The sequence below is a fragment of the Apteryx mantelli genome, chromosome 1 (assembly GCF_036417845.1).
Source record: "Apteryx mantelli isolate bAptMan1 chromosome 1, bAptMan1.hap1, whole genome shotgun sequence".
Lineage (NCBI taxonomy): Eukaryota > Metazoa > Chordata > Aves > Apterygiformes > Apterygidae > Apteryx > Apteryx mantelli.
The window spans coordinates 160,497,725-160,516,156 of NC_089978.1; the positions used below are offsets into that span (position 1 = coordinate 160,497,725).

The 18,432-nt window shown below is 38.6% G+C and overlaps 1 protein-coding gene across 1 annotated transcript; it reads right to left on the reverse strand.

Annotated features, from left to right (window-relative positions):
* Positions 1-25: 25 nt before the first annotated feature.
* GLT8D2 (glycosyltransferase 8 domain containing 2) lies at positions 26-17,859 on the reverse strand. Its single transcript, XM_013947733.2, has 10 exons — positions 17,540-17,859; positions 15,057-15,101; positions 13,323-13,418; positions 11,950-12,118; positions 10,242-10,359; positions 8,592-8,676; positions 5,373-5,485; positions 3,142-3,308; positions 1,336-1,448; positions 26-470 (listed from the first exon to the last, which is right to left on the reverse strand). Exons 2-10 carry the CDS (start codon positions 15,073-15,075, stop codon positions 298-300), a joined length of 1,053 nt encoding a protein of 350 aa, XP_013803187.2. The 5' UTR covers positions 15,076-15,101; positions 17,540-17,859; the 3' UTR covers positions 26-297.
* Positions 17,860-18,432: the final 573 nt, after the last annotated feature.

Here is an 18,432-nt window from a genome sequence, read left to right on the forward strand (position 1 = left end):
TTAAAACACATTGTCTGGCACTGAATTTCACATTTGTAAATGTTTAATGAAAGTACTTCATTGTCAAGTAAATTTGTTTCTTCAACTTACTTGAAAGTCAAGATAATCTGAATTGCATAGCTATTGCTCCACCCCCTCTCCACCCATAAGCACATATAACTGATGATCAGTTTATAGCACTATTTAACAAATACTTTGTTTTTTAAAATCAGTTAATTATACAATTTGACAGACTCTATCTCCAATTACCGCATACTGCACCATATGGTATATGAATGCATTAAAGTGTTTTCAGTATCAGCTTTCAGGACGAGCTAATTTGAACTTCCCTGAGGGGTCAGGAATAAACCAGTTTTCCCAGAGATCAGTGTGAACACTGGGATAGTCCCAAGGTTTATATCTTCCATTCCAGTGAAGTAATTTTGCTTCTTGAAGAAAATGCTCTGAATAGCGAGTATCAGGACTCCAACCTGCACGGGAACATAAAAAAAATTTAGTTTTCAATAATGGAAGATGCTATGGAGTGATATTCAAAAAAAAAAAAAAAGAAAGAAAAGAAAAGAAAGACACTCCCCCCCCCCCCAAAAAAAAAATCCTGTGAATTTAAGTCCAAATCTAATTAGTATGGTTTATTATTAGTATAGATGACAAATTGTATGGTAATAAATAAAGTAGCTTTTTTGAACTTCATACCTTTTTTTCCTCAATTTGAAATGTAAAATGTCAATAGTTTTAACATTTCAGCATTTTAGCACAGCTGAGGCTTAAAAAAAAATCCTAATATTCGTTTTACTAAAACAACTAAGCCATTATCCCTTTTCCAGGTAAATACTAACTCTATCTCCTGAATAACACCACCACCACCCCAGGGATCTCATATTCTTTCACTCCGTCTACCAAAAAAGTGTCTGATTGTCAGTCTTTGCCTCTATTCAGACTTTACATATATTCTTTCTCTGGTTTATGACAATATAGGTTAGTTGGTCTTTAATCATGAAACTTTGTCCTAGTATTTGTTTTTTGGGGTTTTTTTTTCCTTTTTTTAAATCCAATTAAATGACCATTACGTATTTTTCTTGCGGGAGTGCAACCATTTAGTTTACTTGACTTCTTAAGATGTTTGCATAACAATATCCATAGACATTCTGCACTATCCTGAAGAAGACAAGACTACTGTTGAGTATCAGAAGAAAAGAAATAAGCATAGATTACATGCTCTGGAGCTGAGGTATGAAGTAATGTATTGAGTTAAAGTAATGTAAAGTTCTGTATTGGAACTTTAACACCTCTCACTTTATTTAGTTCCCAAGGCAAATGTTGGAAAGTTAAACTTACCAAGATGCCTTATGTGCCACATAGGATTAATAGTAGAATGCTTCCCATAAAATACAATCAGCATTGGAGAGGTGGCCACACCTCCCCCCAGGGCGCTGCTGTACAGATTCTCCCTGCAAAGGGAAAGAGAGAAGGCAAGAAGTGTTCAAAACCTCAATCAAAGAAAAATATTTTTAGTATAAAATCAGATGATTATAAATATTCTGGCAAAATTCAAAATGAACAGACTGTTTTTTCAGTATATCCCTTTCTAATGCTGTTAAGTGCTTGTATTTTCAACTCCAGTTCCTACTGAGTAAATTGTTACTATCGAACACATATTGAGAGTCAGACTCAACGTGAAGCCAATTCATGGCACACAATATCTATAGTGTGCCATATCTATATCTATTTATAAAAGGCTGACAATGTTTACAGTAGAAAAAAGCAGCTAATATAAAGGAAGTGCTGTAAACATATTTTAACATCTGTTTGGGTTTTTTTTAAGGAAATTTATATAGTTGCCACTCTTCCATTCCCTTCATCTTCCTTCCCCAACCCCCAACTTTTAAACCTATAGGTCATCTTCAAGTCAAATCTGGCAGAGGGGCATAAGGATATAAACTAACACCTGAAGGATACTAATTTCCTACAAGTTTTGTGAAAAATCCATAGCCAGATAAAGCCAAATTACAGCAGGGAGAGGCTTTAAGAGATGGCAGCCAGCTGTCCAGCCACAAGGTGCTTAAAGCCTAGACAGTCAGTACATGGGAGAAGCTGCACCAGCTATAACACATCATGCCACCAGCCTAGCCCAACAAGGAGGAAACCTGAGAAGAATCTGAGACATGCTTAGAGGATGCAGCATAAAAAGCCATAACCTTCTCTCAAAAAAATCCAGGTTTCAACTGCTCATTAAGCAATTTGCCTCACTGTAGTTTGAAAAGCCAGCTAAAAATATATATAAAATAAATCATCTTTCTAGATACAATTTGCGGTAGTATTCATGGATGTTTTTCAAAATGCAAAAAAGCATAACAGAATATGTCATACAAGCAGAGAGAGAGAGAATAGAAGTCTGTCTTTTCATTCATATGTAGATCTTTTATGTCTTCCTCCCTTTGTTCATTTGTGAAAATAACAAGAAATGGATGTAATCCAAAAACTCAAGCTGTTCAGTTTCAATTTAGCTTTACTACACTTAAGCTTAATCCTGTGCAGAGAAAGAAAGTAAATGTCAAATTTTAAATCTGGTTTTACAGTGAACTGACATCAAAAATGAATACTGATTGTTTCACTGTTTTCATGACCTATTCATGGTCAATGCCGAAAATGCATCTTTTATGTCAATTCTGGTCCATCTATGGAGAAAGAAGTGTTTTCTGTTGGTATTTAAGAAATGTAATGTCCATTTGCAGTTTGGTTGGCATTACAATAGGAGGGACCCCACACAAACACGGAAACATCCCTTCCTCTCTAAAGCAGCTTCAGGAAGGGAAGAGCGTAGGTAGCATGATCCCAAAGAGGTCAGTCACCCAAAACAGGAACCATGTGTTCCCAGTGTCGCTCAGGATTATGTGTGGCTTGTGATTAAGCACAAGACTAAAATTCCAGGTGATCATTTTACGTTACACGATTGGTCAAATTTAAGCAGATAGAAATTCTGGAACATGAGTTTCTTCGCTTTATGATCTCTCAATGAAAGATTGTTTAGAGTTACTAACTTTTAAGAATTTCAAAAAAAAAAAACCCCAAAAACAGAAAATTAGGTTGTAAACTGAGTTCTAAAAGTAATATTAAAGTGCAAAGCTAGATGTCTATACATACTCCACATTTCTTTGCATCCACTTTTCCAACTGCTTCGTAATTCGTTGATGCTTCCATTCAGTAATGTTAGCAACAAATACTCCAGGATTAAAGGAGCAGGTGCTAGGGCTGATGCCAAGGTCTCTAATTACTTGCTTTCTGTAGTCCAGAAATCCCATGTATGTGTTCTTGAAAGAAAGAAAATTAAAATATTTATCCCCTCTTAGTATCTATACAGATATGAGTAGATGCATCTACATACCACTCATACACAGAGACTAAACATGAGCTCCCAAAACTGAGTTTTTGGATGATGATTACCTGTCTTGATTTCCATACAAGCCACAAGGCTGAAAGACAGGACACTCCAAGCTACGGAATTACTTTTTCCACAATATTGCTCCATGAGAGTTCTACAGGGCTTTTTCCTCACCACATTTTTGTCTTTCTGTAGCTTACTCTAAATGATGTAGCACCACACTTGTACAGTGTAATGGTACAGGAACTCAGTGACAATTCTGGGGAATTCAACTCAGGAATTAGCCTTCAAACACTATTTTCCTGAGCTTCACTCCAAATTTCACAGAATCACAGAATGGTTGAGGTTGGAAGGGACCTCTGGAGATCATCTAGTCCAACCCCCCTGCTCAAGCAGGGTCACCTAGAGCACATTGCACAGGATTGCATCCAGGTGTGTTTTGAATATCTCCAGAGAAGGAGACTCCACAACCTCTCTGGGCAACCTGTTCCAGTGCTCTGTCACCCTCACTGTGAAGAAGTTTTTCCTCATGTTCAGATGGAACTTCCTGTGTTTCAGTTTGTGCCCGTTGCCTCGCGTCCTTCGCTGGGCACCACTGAAAAGAGTCTGGTCCCATCCTCTCTACATCCTCCCTTTAGATACTTGTACACATTGATAAGATCCCCCCTCAGCCTTCTCTTCTCCAGGCTGAACAGGCCCAGCTCTCTCAGTCTTTCCTCATAAGAGAGATGCTCCAGTCCCTTAATCATCTTAGTAGCCCTCTGCTGGACTTGCTCCAGTAGCTCCATGTCTCTCTTGTACTCCAGATGCAGCCTCACCAGGGCTGAGTAGAGGGGGAAGATCACCTCCCTTGACCTGCTGGCAACACTCTTCCTAATGCAACCCAGGATACCACTGGCCTTCTTGGCCACAAGGGCACATTGCTGCCTCATGGTCAACCTGCTGTCCACCAGGACCCCCAGGTCCTTCTCCTCAGAGCTGCTTTCCAGCAGGTCAGCCCCCAGCCTGTACTGGTGCATGGGGTTATTCCTCCCTAGGTGAAGGACTTTGCACTTGCCTTTGTTGAACTTCATGGGGTTCCTCTCTGCCCATCTCTCCAGCCTGTCCAGGTCTCTCTGAATGGCAGCACAGCCCTCTGGTGTATCCGCCACTCCTCCCAGTTTTGTATCGTCAGCAAACTTGCTGAGGGTGCACTCTGTCCCTTCATCCAGGTCACTGATGAAGAGGTTGAACAAGACTGGACCCAGTATTGTGACCCCTGGGGGACACCGCTAGCTACAGGCCTCCAACTAGACTTTGCACCATGGAGCACAATCCTCTGAGCTCTACCTTTCAGTCAGTTCTCAATCCACTTCACTGTCTGCTCATCTATCCCGCGCTTCCTGAGCTTGCCTATGAGGATGTTACGGGAGACAGCGCCAAAAGCCTTACTGAAGTCAAGGTAGACAACATCTACTGCTCCCCCCTCATCTACCCAGCTAGTCATCCCATCACAGAAGGCTATCAGGTTCATTAAGCATGATTTCCCCTTGGTGAATCCATGCTGACTACTCCTGATCACCTTCTTATCCTTCACATGCTTAGAGATGGCATCCAGAATGAGCTGTTCCATCATTTTTCCAGGGATCGAGGTGAAGCTGACTGGCCTGTAGTTCCCTATTAATTTGACTCACACAATATCATGCGTTGTCTTCATTAGATATTGCATAAGTGTTCATGATCCACTGACAGCAAAATGGATTTAGTAAAATACCAAACATAATGTAGTAGAATCTAAAGAGCAATCAAGCTTTAAACTATCACAGGAAACAATTCTGCATAGCACAGTATTATTACAGAATTATTAGAGAAAGTTGTTCTTCTCAATTACCTGTAAAACTATTATGTATTTATCCAAAAAAGTTAAACTTTTCACTTTGGAGAAAATGTGTAAAATTGTGTTACATTTGTGGGTAAATATATTCACGATTAGGATTTCAAAATGATGTCTTACCTGCATCCCTACACTTCTAACCATTTCATGTGTAGAAGGCAGATCACAGTCATCTGAGAAAGCTGCAGCATGTCCAGGAGCTAACTTAGTATCGTAGAGTTCTTGGATGTCACCTGATTACAGAAAGGTCAAAAGCATAAGAACAAACCTGCTTCACTGCTACACACTGGTTAGGATAACTTCTGCTCTCATATGTTACTTACAAACCTACCAATTTTAGGGGATAGCCTAGATGTTAACGAAGGCTGAATTTTGCTACATAGCACAATTTTCATATTTGAGTCCTATAAATGGATGTCTAAGTTCTATCTTTAGATATTATCATCAGTATTTAATGCATCCATGTTCTAGACTGAATGCCCAAAATCAGCTAAAGCGAAAGCTGATTACACTGGTAAGCAGCCTGGATGCACAGTTATGCATTCATAGAGTTCACCTTTGGAGAAGGAGGGCACGGGCAATTTTTCTCAACCTCCTCAGCCTCTCAAAAACACCACTATTGTCTCCTGCACAGACCAGATTTTTCCTGATGCTGTTGTGCCTATACCTCCTAGCAAGATACCTGGATTCCCAGCACTGACAGATGAGCACTGGCCAGTTGAAACATTCCTGTCACACTTGACCATACCCTTCCAGCTTGGCAGGCCACTCAGCTCCTTTCTGATGCAGGGAGATACATAACACATGCCATCTTCCTCATCATCTGACTAGCACATACCCATGAGGTGACAAAATTTCTGGGTATGTGGGAAGTACAGTGGTGGCACTGTGCTGCTACAGTAACTAAGGAACTCTGCAGCCATGATCACTGCTCTTCCCTGCCTTGCTGCTGGCCATGGGTCGCAAGTAAGATTAATTATCTTGGAAGGCAACATATGGCTCATGAGCATGAGTTGAGCACTGCCATAGCTAGACCACAATAAAGTAAAGCTGCTATCACTGGAAAACCTCAATAAAGGACTAGTAACTGGAAACATTTCCCATACTGCAAATACTGGAAATGCCATTTCTGAAATAAGCAGAGAATATTTAATCATCCGCTCACCCGCTCACTGAAAAACTTGGGATAGGATTCATGTCCCACCAAAAAAACAGAATTTGAATTAATGGGACACTTACTTATAGTTCAAGATTGACATGCCTTAATAAGCATTTCCTCCTGATTCTAAACAGCTTCTGCTTTTCAAAATATAAATTACAAGAAAAGAAAAAAAATCAAACAAAAATTCTGGAATTCAGTATGTTTATTCTCACTGCTTTGCAAAAAGCAATTGACCAAAAAAAAAAACAGTCCCAGAGTTAAAATCTGAAAACCACATTCACTCCTTACCCTGTCAAAACTCCCATTCACTTCCACAGGCATCTGATAGAGAGCAGTCTTGTGTTACAGTTAAGACACGGGGAGCCACTGCCAAAACAGAGGCTCCCTCCCTTTGCCTCTACCGTCCTAGGCCCAGCTTCATTCCCTTCTGCTAGGCCCTATGGCAGCATGGCCCAAGGGTGAGCTTGGTTAGGCTGGCTGAAGCAAAGAGGGGGAAAAAAAAAAGATTTTTTTTTTTTTTTTTTGCATAGCTCGTTTTCTGCCAGGTCAACCAGCTGAATCAGCTTTATTCTGCAGCTGCCCGACTGCTAGCTATGACACAAGAGAAGTAACAGGAGCTGCCTGGGGACCGGAGAGACCACTTCCGTAGGCAGCAGCCTGCCCTTAGCACTAATGTGAAACTGCACCTTTAGCCTGCGGTTCCACAAATGCTATTGACTGATATAAGCTGACACCCCCAAAGAACGAGAACGCCCCACCTCTCCTCTGCTCCCAGCCACCCGTTTCTTTTGTGCTGAAACACTGATTTGAATCCTACCAGGGAACTAATGTGGATCAAAAGTAATCATATTTCTAGTGAATGTCTGTGCAGGAGGAGGGATGCTGGGGGTGAGCTTAAAGTGTTCGTGAAATCACAGTGTAAGTAAAGACTTTAAGAACTTTTTATAAGACTTAAATATTGCTGTTACCCATTGCTGACAGACAGAATAACAAAAGCAAAAAGCCAAGGTGACCACTGGAAATACACATGTATAAATGAAATCCATTTTATTCTTCCCCAAAAGCTTAATGTTGAAGAAACTGTATTATGAAGTTTATTGTAAATGAAAATAAGACAGAGCAGATTAATCAAATTTTATAAAGCAGACAACAGCAGTCCCTTTAAGTGCAGATGTTCTGAAATCTGCCACTAAAGAGATGAAACTATGGAAAGCTGCAGAGAAGTGGTGGAAAACAAAATAAAACTTTTCTCCAGTGTAAGTTCACTGATCTTAATGTTCTTAAGCAAAGATTGATTAGGCCAAAAAGTTTATTGTACTTATCCTCATTCCTTATCAAGGCAAATTTTCATTGGAATCTCACTTTAATGTTTAACAAGCATATGTAAAATGTTTTTGTTTGTCATGGTTAAAAGATGTTGTAAAAGCAAAAGCAAAACAGAAATGAGCTGAAGTAAAGAAAAATGATAAGGCAAGGGAAGACAACAGCTCTCCAGAGAAATAGCAAAATACACTAAGAAAGGAAGCTGAGGAGGAAAAAAAAAAAGGAAAGAAATTCATCTTCAAAAAATGGCTGTGCCTCTAATTAGATTTCTTTCTATGGAAACAAAAGGATTTTTCAGGATTTGAATGTCTTCTGACTGCTCTCACTTGCGTAGGGAACTCTGAAAACGTTGATGGGAATTCTGCAAGTTGCTATGGAGTCTGAGCTGAAGATGCTCAAAATCACACTTTCAGGATTCAGAATTTTAACTCTTTTATTTGAATAAACTCCTCTTGCTCTCAAGAATAAATACCTATTCTGGATAAGGCACTACTAGCATTTGTAGGAGTTCAAATGCTAACAGGAAAGCCAAGTCATGCATTTAATGATAAATAGCCTCTTAGTAAAACCTATTATATCTCTCAGCAATTGACCAAATTCAATTACAATGAAAACCTATACATGTCATTTTGATCAAAATCAAACATCTAAAAGATATCTGGAGACAAAATGTTCTTCAGACTTCCCTTTAAACAAACAAACAAACAAACAAACAGATAATTCATAGTTTTCCGGAGTGCAACATTCCTAACAATTTCCTCAGTTTCCATTATATCTCATATTTCCAGGCAACTGTAAACTGTTTCACTTTTATTTTAATTCTGCTGGAAACTGTTTTTCAGATGACATCTTACCTTGCACAATGACATCATCATCCAAGTATATGACTTTCTCATGTTTCTGAATAAGCAAGGGGAGATAAAATCGAACAAAGTTCAGCTATAAAGCAAAAAAAAAAAAAAAGGTAAGGACTAAATGACAAAAGTTTGATGCACTAGTCTCAAGCTTCTTCTGTCACTGTTAACATACAGTTTTGGTTTCTCTCTTCATTGAGCGCTAGCCAACTATCATTTGCTTCCTCCCTCCACAGTTTACCAGTATCTCGATCCCATTACTATTCCCTATTTTATTTACTATGACCCTAACTTTACAATTGCTTTTTACAACGTACTTCATACAAAAAACTTCAAAATGAACACAGCAATCATTCCACTCTAGAGGAATGATTTGACTGGTGGCACAGAGGTGGAATAGTGATGTCTGCAATAACAATAAAGAATATAGCAGAGGGAAAAGAGACTAAGAACATATGAACAATCACACTGATTCAGACCGTTTTACCCAGTACCTGTCTTCAACAGTGGTCCTTAGCAGATGCTCAGAGAAAATTAAGAACAGAGGAAGCATGTAGAAAAGTTGCTTCAAGTACTCTCCTAGTTTTCAGATATTTTCAAGCTCAGGGGATTTCTTGAACCAGATGTGGTCTGACTGGATAAAAACCTCAGTCCCCACCGAATCCAGGTACATTTTTTACATTCACAGGATCTTTCAGCAAGGAGCTCTACAGGTTTAGCACTCATCGCATGAAAAACATGCAACATGTCTTGATTGTTCTGACTGTGACTCCTACTATTTTAATTTAATGGCTGTTAGTTCTTGTATTGGAAGAGACAGTGAGCAATCATCCCCTATTCACGTCTCTATGCCGTTCAATTTTGTAGACCTCTTATTTTCTGGGCTTGAAATCACATTTCCAGGCTGAAAAGTTTTAACCCACTCAGTCATTCCTTGTATGGAATATTTTCCATATATTTGATATGTAGAAGTTTAGAAAAGGGCAATGAATGTAAACTTTCTTAACAGATTTGAGCCTTTTCCAGGAGTACTATATCCTTTTGAGGTGAGGAGACTAAAACTGCACATAGTATTCAGGGCAGTGGCAAACCATGGATTCATATTGTGGCATAATGACGTTCTCTTTTTGGTTCTCACTTCTATTCCTAATAATTTCTGACACGTGATTTGCCTTTTTCTGTTCTCTACTGCAGCTTCCTTGAATGCTGGAAGTCCTTGATTCTGTCAGTACACCGTGATTACAGACAGCCAACAATATTTACATCAGTCTTTACCCTCTGAATGAAGCCTAGAGATCAGCAGGATGCAGCCAGCTCAGCATCATGGAGGCACAAAGAACATTTCTAGATCTTTCCTCCGATAAATTGTGAATATACTCTTAAAGTTACACTACATTTAAAACACCAAGTTTATGCTACCAAATAGCATAAGGTATTACCAACCAGAGGTTCCCAACCAGACAGACAAGTTGCAAGGAGCTTGTTACAATGTACTTTTCCTTTTTGAGTGAGGGCTCAGCATTTAGAACTGATATGGCTTCTCTGGGGTCACACCTCTCCTCTACAATGGAATAGAGATCTAGGACATTTTAAAGCCTGTAATGAGCATTAAAACCCTGTAAAGTTGTTATGAGGTGTTTGTTTACTCACAGGCTGCAGTAGCTCAGGGCGCGATGCGTCTTGTCTGATTTTTCCTTTTAGTACCATCGGGTTGAATTCCACAATCTTAAATTTTATTTCTTTCAATTTAGAATTTTCAATCCATTTTCTGTGATGGACAAGAAGCAAGGAAAGAATATTACAGAGTGTGGCAAGTACTTCTAATATTAAATTCATGGACTCATAAGAGAATAATAGACCTTGGAAGCTCACTTGATCTATCCCACCCCAAAACAGAATCTATTACATCTACAGCTATTGCACACAGACATTCGTTTAAGATGTTCCTTAAAAAAAAAAAAACTGCCCAAAACAGAGATTCCACATATTGCCCAACCCATCCTTCACCATCCCTAACATTAAATACTATTTTCCTAACCTTTCTTGCTATAACTAAAGACCATTTTCTTCTTATCCTATCTGCTGTACAGAAAGCTTTCTCTCTTTTGCACAGATTTTTACGTCCTTGAAGACGATTGCCAAATCACCTCTAAACTTTATTTCCTTTAGACTAAACAAACTAAATTCTTTCAATATTTTTTCACAAATTTCTTCACATTGTTTGTTGCTCTCCTCTGTCCTCTCTTCTCAATCTTACCTGAAGTAAGACACACGAAACTAAATGCCACGCTTTTGCTGATGTGCTAATCATGTCAAGAAGATTAGAAAAAATTTCCTCAGATCTACGTTCACATGCATAGCCCACTATGATGTTTGCCTTTTTTGCATCAATGTAGTCAGTTCTGTAGTCAGTCATAATTCCATAGTTTTCCAAAGAATTGTTACTGAACTCATTCTTCACCCTGAGACAATACAATCAGCTATTCCTACCTACAGTTATTGCCTTGACATTATCCCTACTGAATTTCATCACTTTTTACATGTAATTTTTCCAACTCATCATGAATGGTTTGTTTTCAGCTCTTATCCTGTTCTTCAATATACCTACACTCTCTCCCAGCTTCAGGCCAACTGCAGATTCACAGAGCATATTCTCCACTCCGTCATCCAGGTTATTAATGAACTACACTGGAGAAGCTCCCTGTGGAACCCCACTCATTACATCCTTTCATTTTGACACTGAAACTGTGGGTACAAGGCCTATATAAGTGCAGTAAGTCAGAGGTGAGAACTCCTCAGGAAGCCAGACTCTCTGCTTTCATTTTGATTCACACCCTCAGTCTCTCATTCACACTCTTTCAGACTATATTTGCAAATTTTAACACTCAAAGATGTTTTCATTACGAGCAACTTTGAGCCTCTATTTATAACTATTTGTACCACTCCCTCTTCCCTGGGATTACTTTAGACAGAAGGCTTTTCTGCTCCTAAGTTTAAGGCACAACCCCAGGTGAGGAATAAGTGCAGAGCCACAAAGCAGGACTGTGACAAAAAAGCTTGTATACACCATCATCCTACTACAGGCTTTCTCTTCTGCAGCTGAACTACAGACAGCAGGTGGGCATAGGTTTGGACATGGTCTGGCTATTTCATGCCCCTTTACACCAGTCAGTGCCTCAAGTAGGGCAAAAAGGTCCCTTTTCCTACACATAGGGGACCCTGGGGATGGCTATCGATATCACTACTTAAACAAAAAGGAGAAATGTTTTCCTGAAAAATCCTCTGAAGTCTGTATGCCTATGCTAAGGAGAACAACAACCCGGTCCTAACTACAGCAGGAGATAACCGTGGTATATACCGAATATGTGGGATGGTATTCTTCAGCCCAACTACATAGAACAAAACATTTGCCTCGGTGTTGCTGTAGATGCTACTGATCGCTGCTATAGCTGCGCCCATTCTGCCTGCAGCAGCGCAGATTACGACCGGAATTTCTTCTTCCATTTCCTCAGGACTCTCCAAATCAACTATAAGCAACATAACTACACGTTATTATAGAGAATTAAGCATCTTTTTATATGATATATGAATATGGGTCATATGAATGAGTATGAAGTTCCATAAGCAGTGGAACCATATCACAACCACCCCATTTCCTTACCACATTCAATACGTATCCCCACCTGGAAAGACACACAGCATGAGCTGTAGCTAATCCAGAACCACAGGCAGGTTGACTGGACAGTTGAATGCCTCCAAACAGAATACATAACAACTGAGTTCTCTGAATGTTTTCCTCAGCAGGGGCGACAATTCAGTCTGTCCTCCATTTAGCTGCTTATTCACATTAAACCTATAGGAGTGTCAATAGCTGTGAGACTTCTATTTCTGTCAGTTATATTTAGTTTAAACTGAACAACAGGTTCCAAAGCTGTCAAGGGAAAGAAGTAAGTGGAGAACATAGTGCAACTGCATGAGCTTCACTTCTTTGGGAAGCAGGCCAGAAAGGAATAGTGCAAAATTTTGTACTAGCTGGAAGCTGCTAATGATTAAAAAAAAAAAAAAACCCTCTAGAAACAGTACTGGTAACAGTTCACATTAATGCTAAGGAAGATTTTTCCCCTAACAGTGATCAAAATATAGAACTTGCATGGATAGATCTATACTGGTTGAAGCATATGACCGTTAACCTCGTAAGAGCCACAAGAAAACTATAATGGAATAAAAATTGTTTATACCAAATTTTGTTTCTCTTGGGAGCAGAGAATAGGCTATTAATATAACATTGCATACTAGTCCAACTGTTTCAACTCTAACAGGTTTCTGTTACTATAAATGTTCCAGCAAAAACTTCTGCTGTAGATTATGTTGAGGTTTGACGATTTATCTGAAAAGAACTGGTAGGCCAATCATATTCCCAAAGGGGCAAGTTCTGATCAATTTTTGTTATCACTTGGAAACTCCATTAGTGTTCAGCACAAATAAGGATATACACAGCTTCCATTATGTCAGCGACAGCTGAATAAAAATTTGAATCAGAATGGCACTTCTTAGTCATTACTATGACTATTCTAACCAAGGAATTTGGAAACAAAAAGTTCTGCATCGCAGTCCATTTGCAACGGCATAAGTAACCCAGCTACTGCTGGGCAAACATGAAGAAAAAACACTGCTCAGATGAAGCAATAAGGAATATAGCACAAGAACATAAATGAAACAGAAGTTAATTACCTGTTTCATTCTTTAATGAAGATGGCACCTTGTGAACTTTGTTATACAGAATGGCACACACAGTTAAAACAAGAAGTAACAGTAAGATCTGGTTAACTGAAACAAAAGGGAGAATTTATTAACAATCTGTATAAAAGCTGAGTACTAACTGCCCCGAAACCTGTATTTTTATAAGTATGCAGCCGGTATATACCATATTCTGTATTTACTGTTTTTTATCAGATTCTCCTTTCTCTTGCTATTTGATCAAACTTAAAAAATGTAAAACTCTTGTAAGATATATTTAGAAACATAACAGTATCTCTCCCCTGTTGCAATTATTTCTAAATATCTATATTTCATGGATCATTGGCTCGCTAAATCACTAAGCACCCGATACATAAGGGCTATCCATACTAGGAAATTTACATGTTTGTGAATATTATTAGGAGCCTGGCACTTTCTTTTCTTGGCTACTTTGTTGTTTGTTTATCACCATGAGACTTCAAGAATTATTTTTACCTAGCTGTCTCTGTCTCCCACACTTCCTTGATAAATCTTCAAACACTAAAAAAATTGTAGCTGATTTCAACATTCAGATCTTCAATGTGTATTTGAGGAAAATTCTAAAAGTACTACAAAAATAAACCCAGCATGCCACTGAAAGTAGGTATGTTCCAAAATACTTGAAAACACATACACATTTTGACACAAGTGCTTTAATTAGCAAAATCAAAACATGCAAAAAGGCAAGACCTTACTGTATATTACGATTTGCAGTTCCTACCAGACTCTGTTGTACAAGCTTAAGTCAAACAAGAGTATGTACCAGGACAGCTCAGAGAGCAGGACAGGTAAGGAATACATTACCATCATCATCAGTTACTGTAGTGCTTTGGTTCTGACTACTTTGTTACTTTTACACCATCATAAACACATGTAAAGTGTGCAAAAGAACAAAGGGACAAAGTTTTGAACTATTTTACTCAAAAGGACAAATTAGCCAGACATGGGCATGAGAACAAATTGAAATTGGTACATATGCATCACTGAGCCTACACTGATGTGAATCAGCTGAGGAACCAGGCATTAACCTCAGTGAAGATTTGGGTGCATAACTGAAGGCACAGACTGGTCCATTTTCAGTCACTGATCCTGGCAGCTGAGGGGAACCCCAAATTCCTTTGGGCTACATCTGAAACGCGAGTATCAACAGTATTAACTTGCAGAATTCTGCAAAAACGCAGGTTCAGCGCTCTTAGGCACAACCCCATGGGCAACTGGTAGTTAACTGCACTCCTGAAGGGAAATTTCAGGATGCCGTTACGTAGATACAGGGATGGATAACCGTGTCAAGTGGGAAGCAAGGCTTTTGTGATACTACTGAATGAAAGTTAAGGACCAAATGTTCCCCCTCAGAGTGGTAATAACAGAATGAGATAACCTATGGAACGAGTCAGTAATAACTAAAACAGAGGTGTTAGCCAACAAAGCAAACATCCATCCATATGCCTCATGCAGTAAAGCAGTGAATAATCTTAAGTTAATGAGCTTTGCAGCCATACTTATCTGACCTGGTTAACAAGAAAAGGCTTATTGGTATATTAGTGTGAAGCATAATTTTGCAGAACTAGAGCTATAAATTTGCATGCAACTATTACAGAAGTTTTAAGAGAAATTGCATACGACATCTACGTCCTGTTTCAAAAATATATGAGCCCAATCAGTATTTGAAATGTTTTTAATCTTTCTTACTTTTCTTCAAAAGAGCCATGTGTTCTTTTGGATAAGAACTGTGATCTATGATAAAAAGAAAAAAAAAAGGGAAGGGGGGAGAGAAAAATTATGAATATCAGCAGTGAACACTAGTTCGTTATTTTAGGGACATGCTTTTGTATCATGAAATTTTACTGTTGAACTGGTAAAAGTAAAACCAAACTCTATCTTTGTAAATAATTTTCTTGGAACAAATAACTCTAATATTCCAGATCACAGCCATTATATATTTTAATTTAAGCTGCTTAATAGGTTGAAATGATCAGCATTTTAATAAATTCAGTACAATCATCAACATCAGTAATAACTAAGATTTTTTTTTAAATACATTTTAAAACAATGTACAAAGAAATATTTACAAACTGCATCTGTGGGCATTTTAATATGTTTACATTTATCTCTGATCTCCCCTAAACCATAAAAACAATCACAAATGCTACATCTCATGCTGGGATATTCAAAAACCCTACATTAGAGCAGTGTCTTTCAGGCTGTAAGAAAATTACAGAGCAATAGCAAAAAGATTTTCTAACAGCAGCATCCTTCTAATAATAGTAGCAGTAAGAGGAGAGTTTGTGTAAAGTGGCTAGTATTTAAGCACATTATTTGTGATGCTGATGAAAACTAAGTAGCCTTCCCTACAACTGTACTTCTAAACAAGGCCTTAGAGTGACTGGGACTTTATGCCTTAGAGGAAAGAACATAATACCTAAAATACAGAATTATGGAAAACCACAACATGTACTTGAATTCTGGAAGCACACATTAATGTTTCCCTTTTGCTCTTTGGCACCACAAATCTAAAAAAAAACTGACTATGAACTTGTTCCAAAATCAAGGATTCAGCTGATTGCACAAGTGCCACCAATGGGTCACATGGCTGTTGTGTTGCATCATTACTAGCAATCGAAATAGTCCCTCATCTTTAAAGATAATTTTATCAGAAATGCAAAACGGAAGATGGAAGATGCAAACATTTGGATCAGAAAGGGATTCTCAGACTGATCCAGCTGCAAATGCTCCCACAGCTGTGTTCTTGTTTACCTGAGACAAGACCATGGCCCTTCTCTTGCCCCAAACCTCCCTGGTTAAACCCTGTTTGCAGCTTTAGCCAGTCCACATTCCTCACTGTTCCTCCAGCAGAGTAAGACTCTGCTGCAAATCCTTTTTTCTTGCCTCTGTACTGCAGCAATGGCAGCAACTCGCAGTTGGGAACACAGTTTGTTTCAGCAGAATTTCTTTGACATTCTCGCCTTCACAAGCTTCAAAAAACTAAGAAGCTGTACTGAAACTGCAGGAAAAGCTAGAGAAACTTGCAAGAAGTTAATGAAAAAAACAACTTTTTTTTTCCAGGGGGAGGGGAACTGTGTGGTCTACCCTTCCATTATCGTAGATGTGTGTTGCTACCATTTTTTCCTGTGTTTCCATACATACAGATAAGGATATATTACCAATTCTATGCATATGTAAGGTTTATTCCGATTCCTTGAGAAGGAATCAGTAAGAGTGGAGCAGCAAGAATTCTTGAAAGTTGAGTCACGAAAAATGCCTCAGTCTCATTGGTTAATGCTGAAATTGAGGGAGCATCCTAAATTAGCCTCTACTTTGACTACAAAGTTAAATGTTAATAAAAATATAACAGAGCTAAGACATGACTTTGTTTACAAAGCATTTATATTTGCATATATTTAAGTGTCCCCCAAAATGACTAAATCATAGTGAGAAGGAGAATATTTTTGAGAGAAGTCGTTCTCACATCTGCAGTACTTATCTACATTCCAATATCTCCTTCTCTTCATGTGGCATTAGTTTGCATAAATAGGAAATCAGGGTATCAGTGAAAAGAACTTTCCGTTTCAAAAATCCTTCTCTCATGCTGCGTATAAGTATTGTCTTCTTAGCCGTTTAAAAAGGTACTCATTTAGATAACAAAAGAGACAACAGAAACCCCTATACTCTTGGCGTAATCTTCTAACCTCACTTAAGCTAAACAACAATCTCCAATTATTTCAGTTGGGCTGACTACAGTCTTTTAGTTAACATTTGTAATGATAACCACAAGTAAAACTGATGGTCACTGCAAGAGGTAACTTGGCTGGGCAGAGCTTCAAGATATTTTCACAGATGATTAAATCAACATAAATTACACCACGTTTTAAAGTTTAAAATCCAAACCCAGAAAGACTCTCATACAGTAAAACTTTAAGTTCTAAAACTCCAAAGCTCCTAAGTCTCAGTAGATCAGATTGATTACTCATTGATTTTTAGAGAAAGAGGGGAATATTTGTTCCTCTGCAAATATTTCCCTCTTTTTTCCTGAATTTAGACATCAGTTCCTGGAACTTGGCAGTCCCTAACTCAGTTGCCAAATCCTGTAACAAAATGCAGAAGGCTGCAGAAGGGAAAGTTCAGGAACAGTGACACTACTGCTCAGATATTTCCTGCTTAATTAGTCTTTTTACCTCTTCAAGGCAGCACAGTATTCGGGACTTCTCTCTCCTGAAGAGCTGTAGAGCTATTTACTTGGATCCTAGACAGGCCACAGCTGTAAGCAGTCTTGCCAAAGCTTCCTTGCCCATCGTCCTCCTTTAAAGCGCCCTGCGCAAGGGCCTTACTGGACACAGTAACACTTTAAAAATTCAGTTCCTTTTTCAAACTCTTCAAAGTTTATTTTGGAGTTGTGCTGGTCTTCTTTTCTTTCTCTGCTGGTTTCTTTCCTTTCTCTGCTGCTGAGGAACAGTTTGGAGTCCAGACACTGCACTGAAGAAATGAGAGCCCATAAACCACTTCCAGATGTGCTGAATGATGATGCGGCCCTAGATCTGGCAAACTGGCCTTAGAGCTTCATCTAGCAGATTGCAAACAAATCCCATAAGAAAAAAAAGTCTTAGGGGGCTTGGGGAAGGAAACAGAAACAAACTGTTCCAAAAGTTACTTCAACAACCTACTTGCAGGTTACATTTCTAGTCATTATTTATGGTAAATGTGAACAGATAACCAGTGTTTAAGTGCCAGACAACAACATGCATTAAGTCCAAACTGAAAGGCAAAGTTTTTCCAGTGTCTGTTTGCAGGGTTCTTCCATGTATAAAACTATGGGAAACGTGCAAAATTCAACTCTGAATATGTGTTCCAGCTTGAATTTCCTCATTTCCAAATCCTTGAGAAATTACAGAATTTAAACCCATGGGTTTTGTCTGGTCTCAAAGGGAACTTGGATTAAGGTAACTAGAACATATAGATACTCTGCCACCTAAACTCTCCTGGAATGCTTTTGCAGTTTTATTTCCATGTCACTCCTTTTATTTCATATCCTCTCCCTCCCTTCTATATGATAAAATACTGTTTCATCACA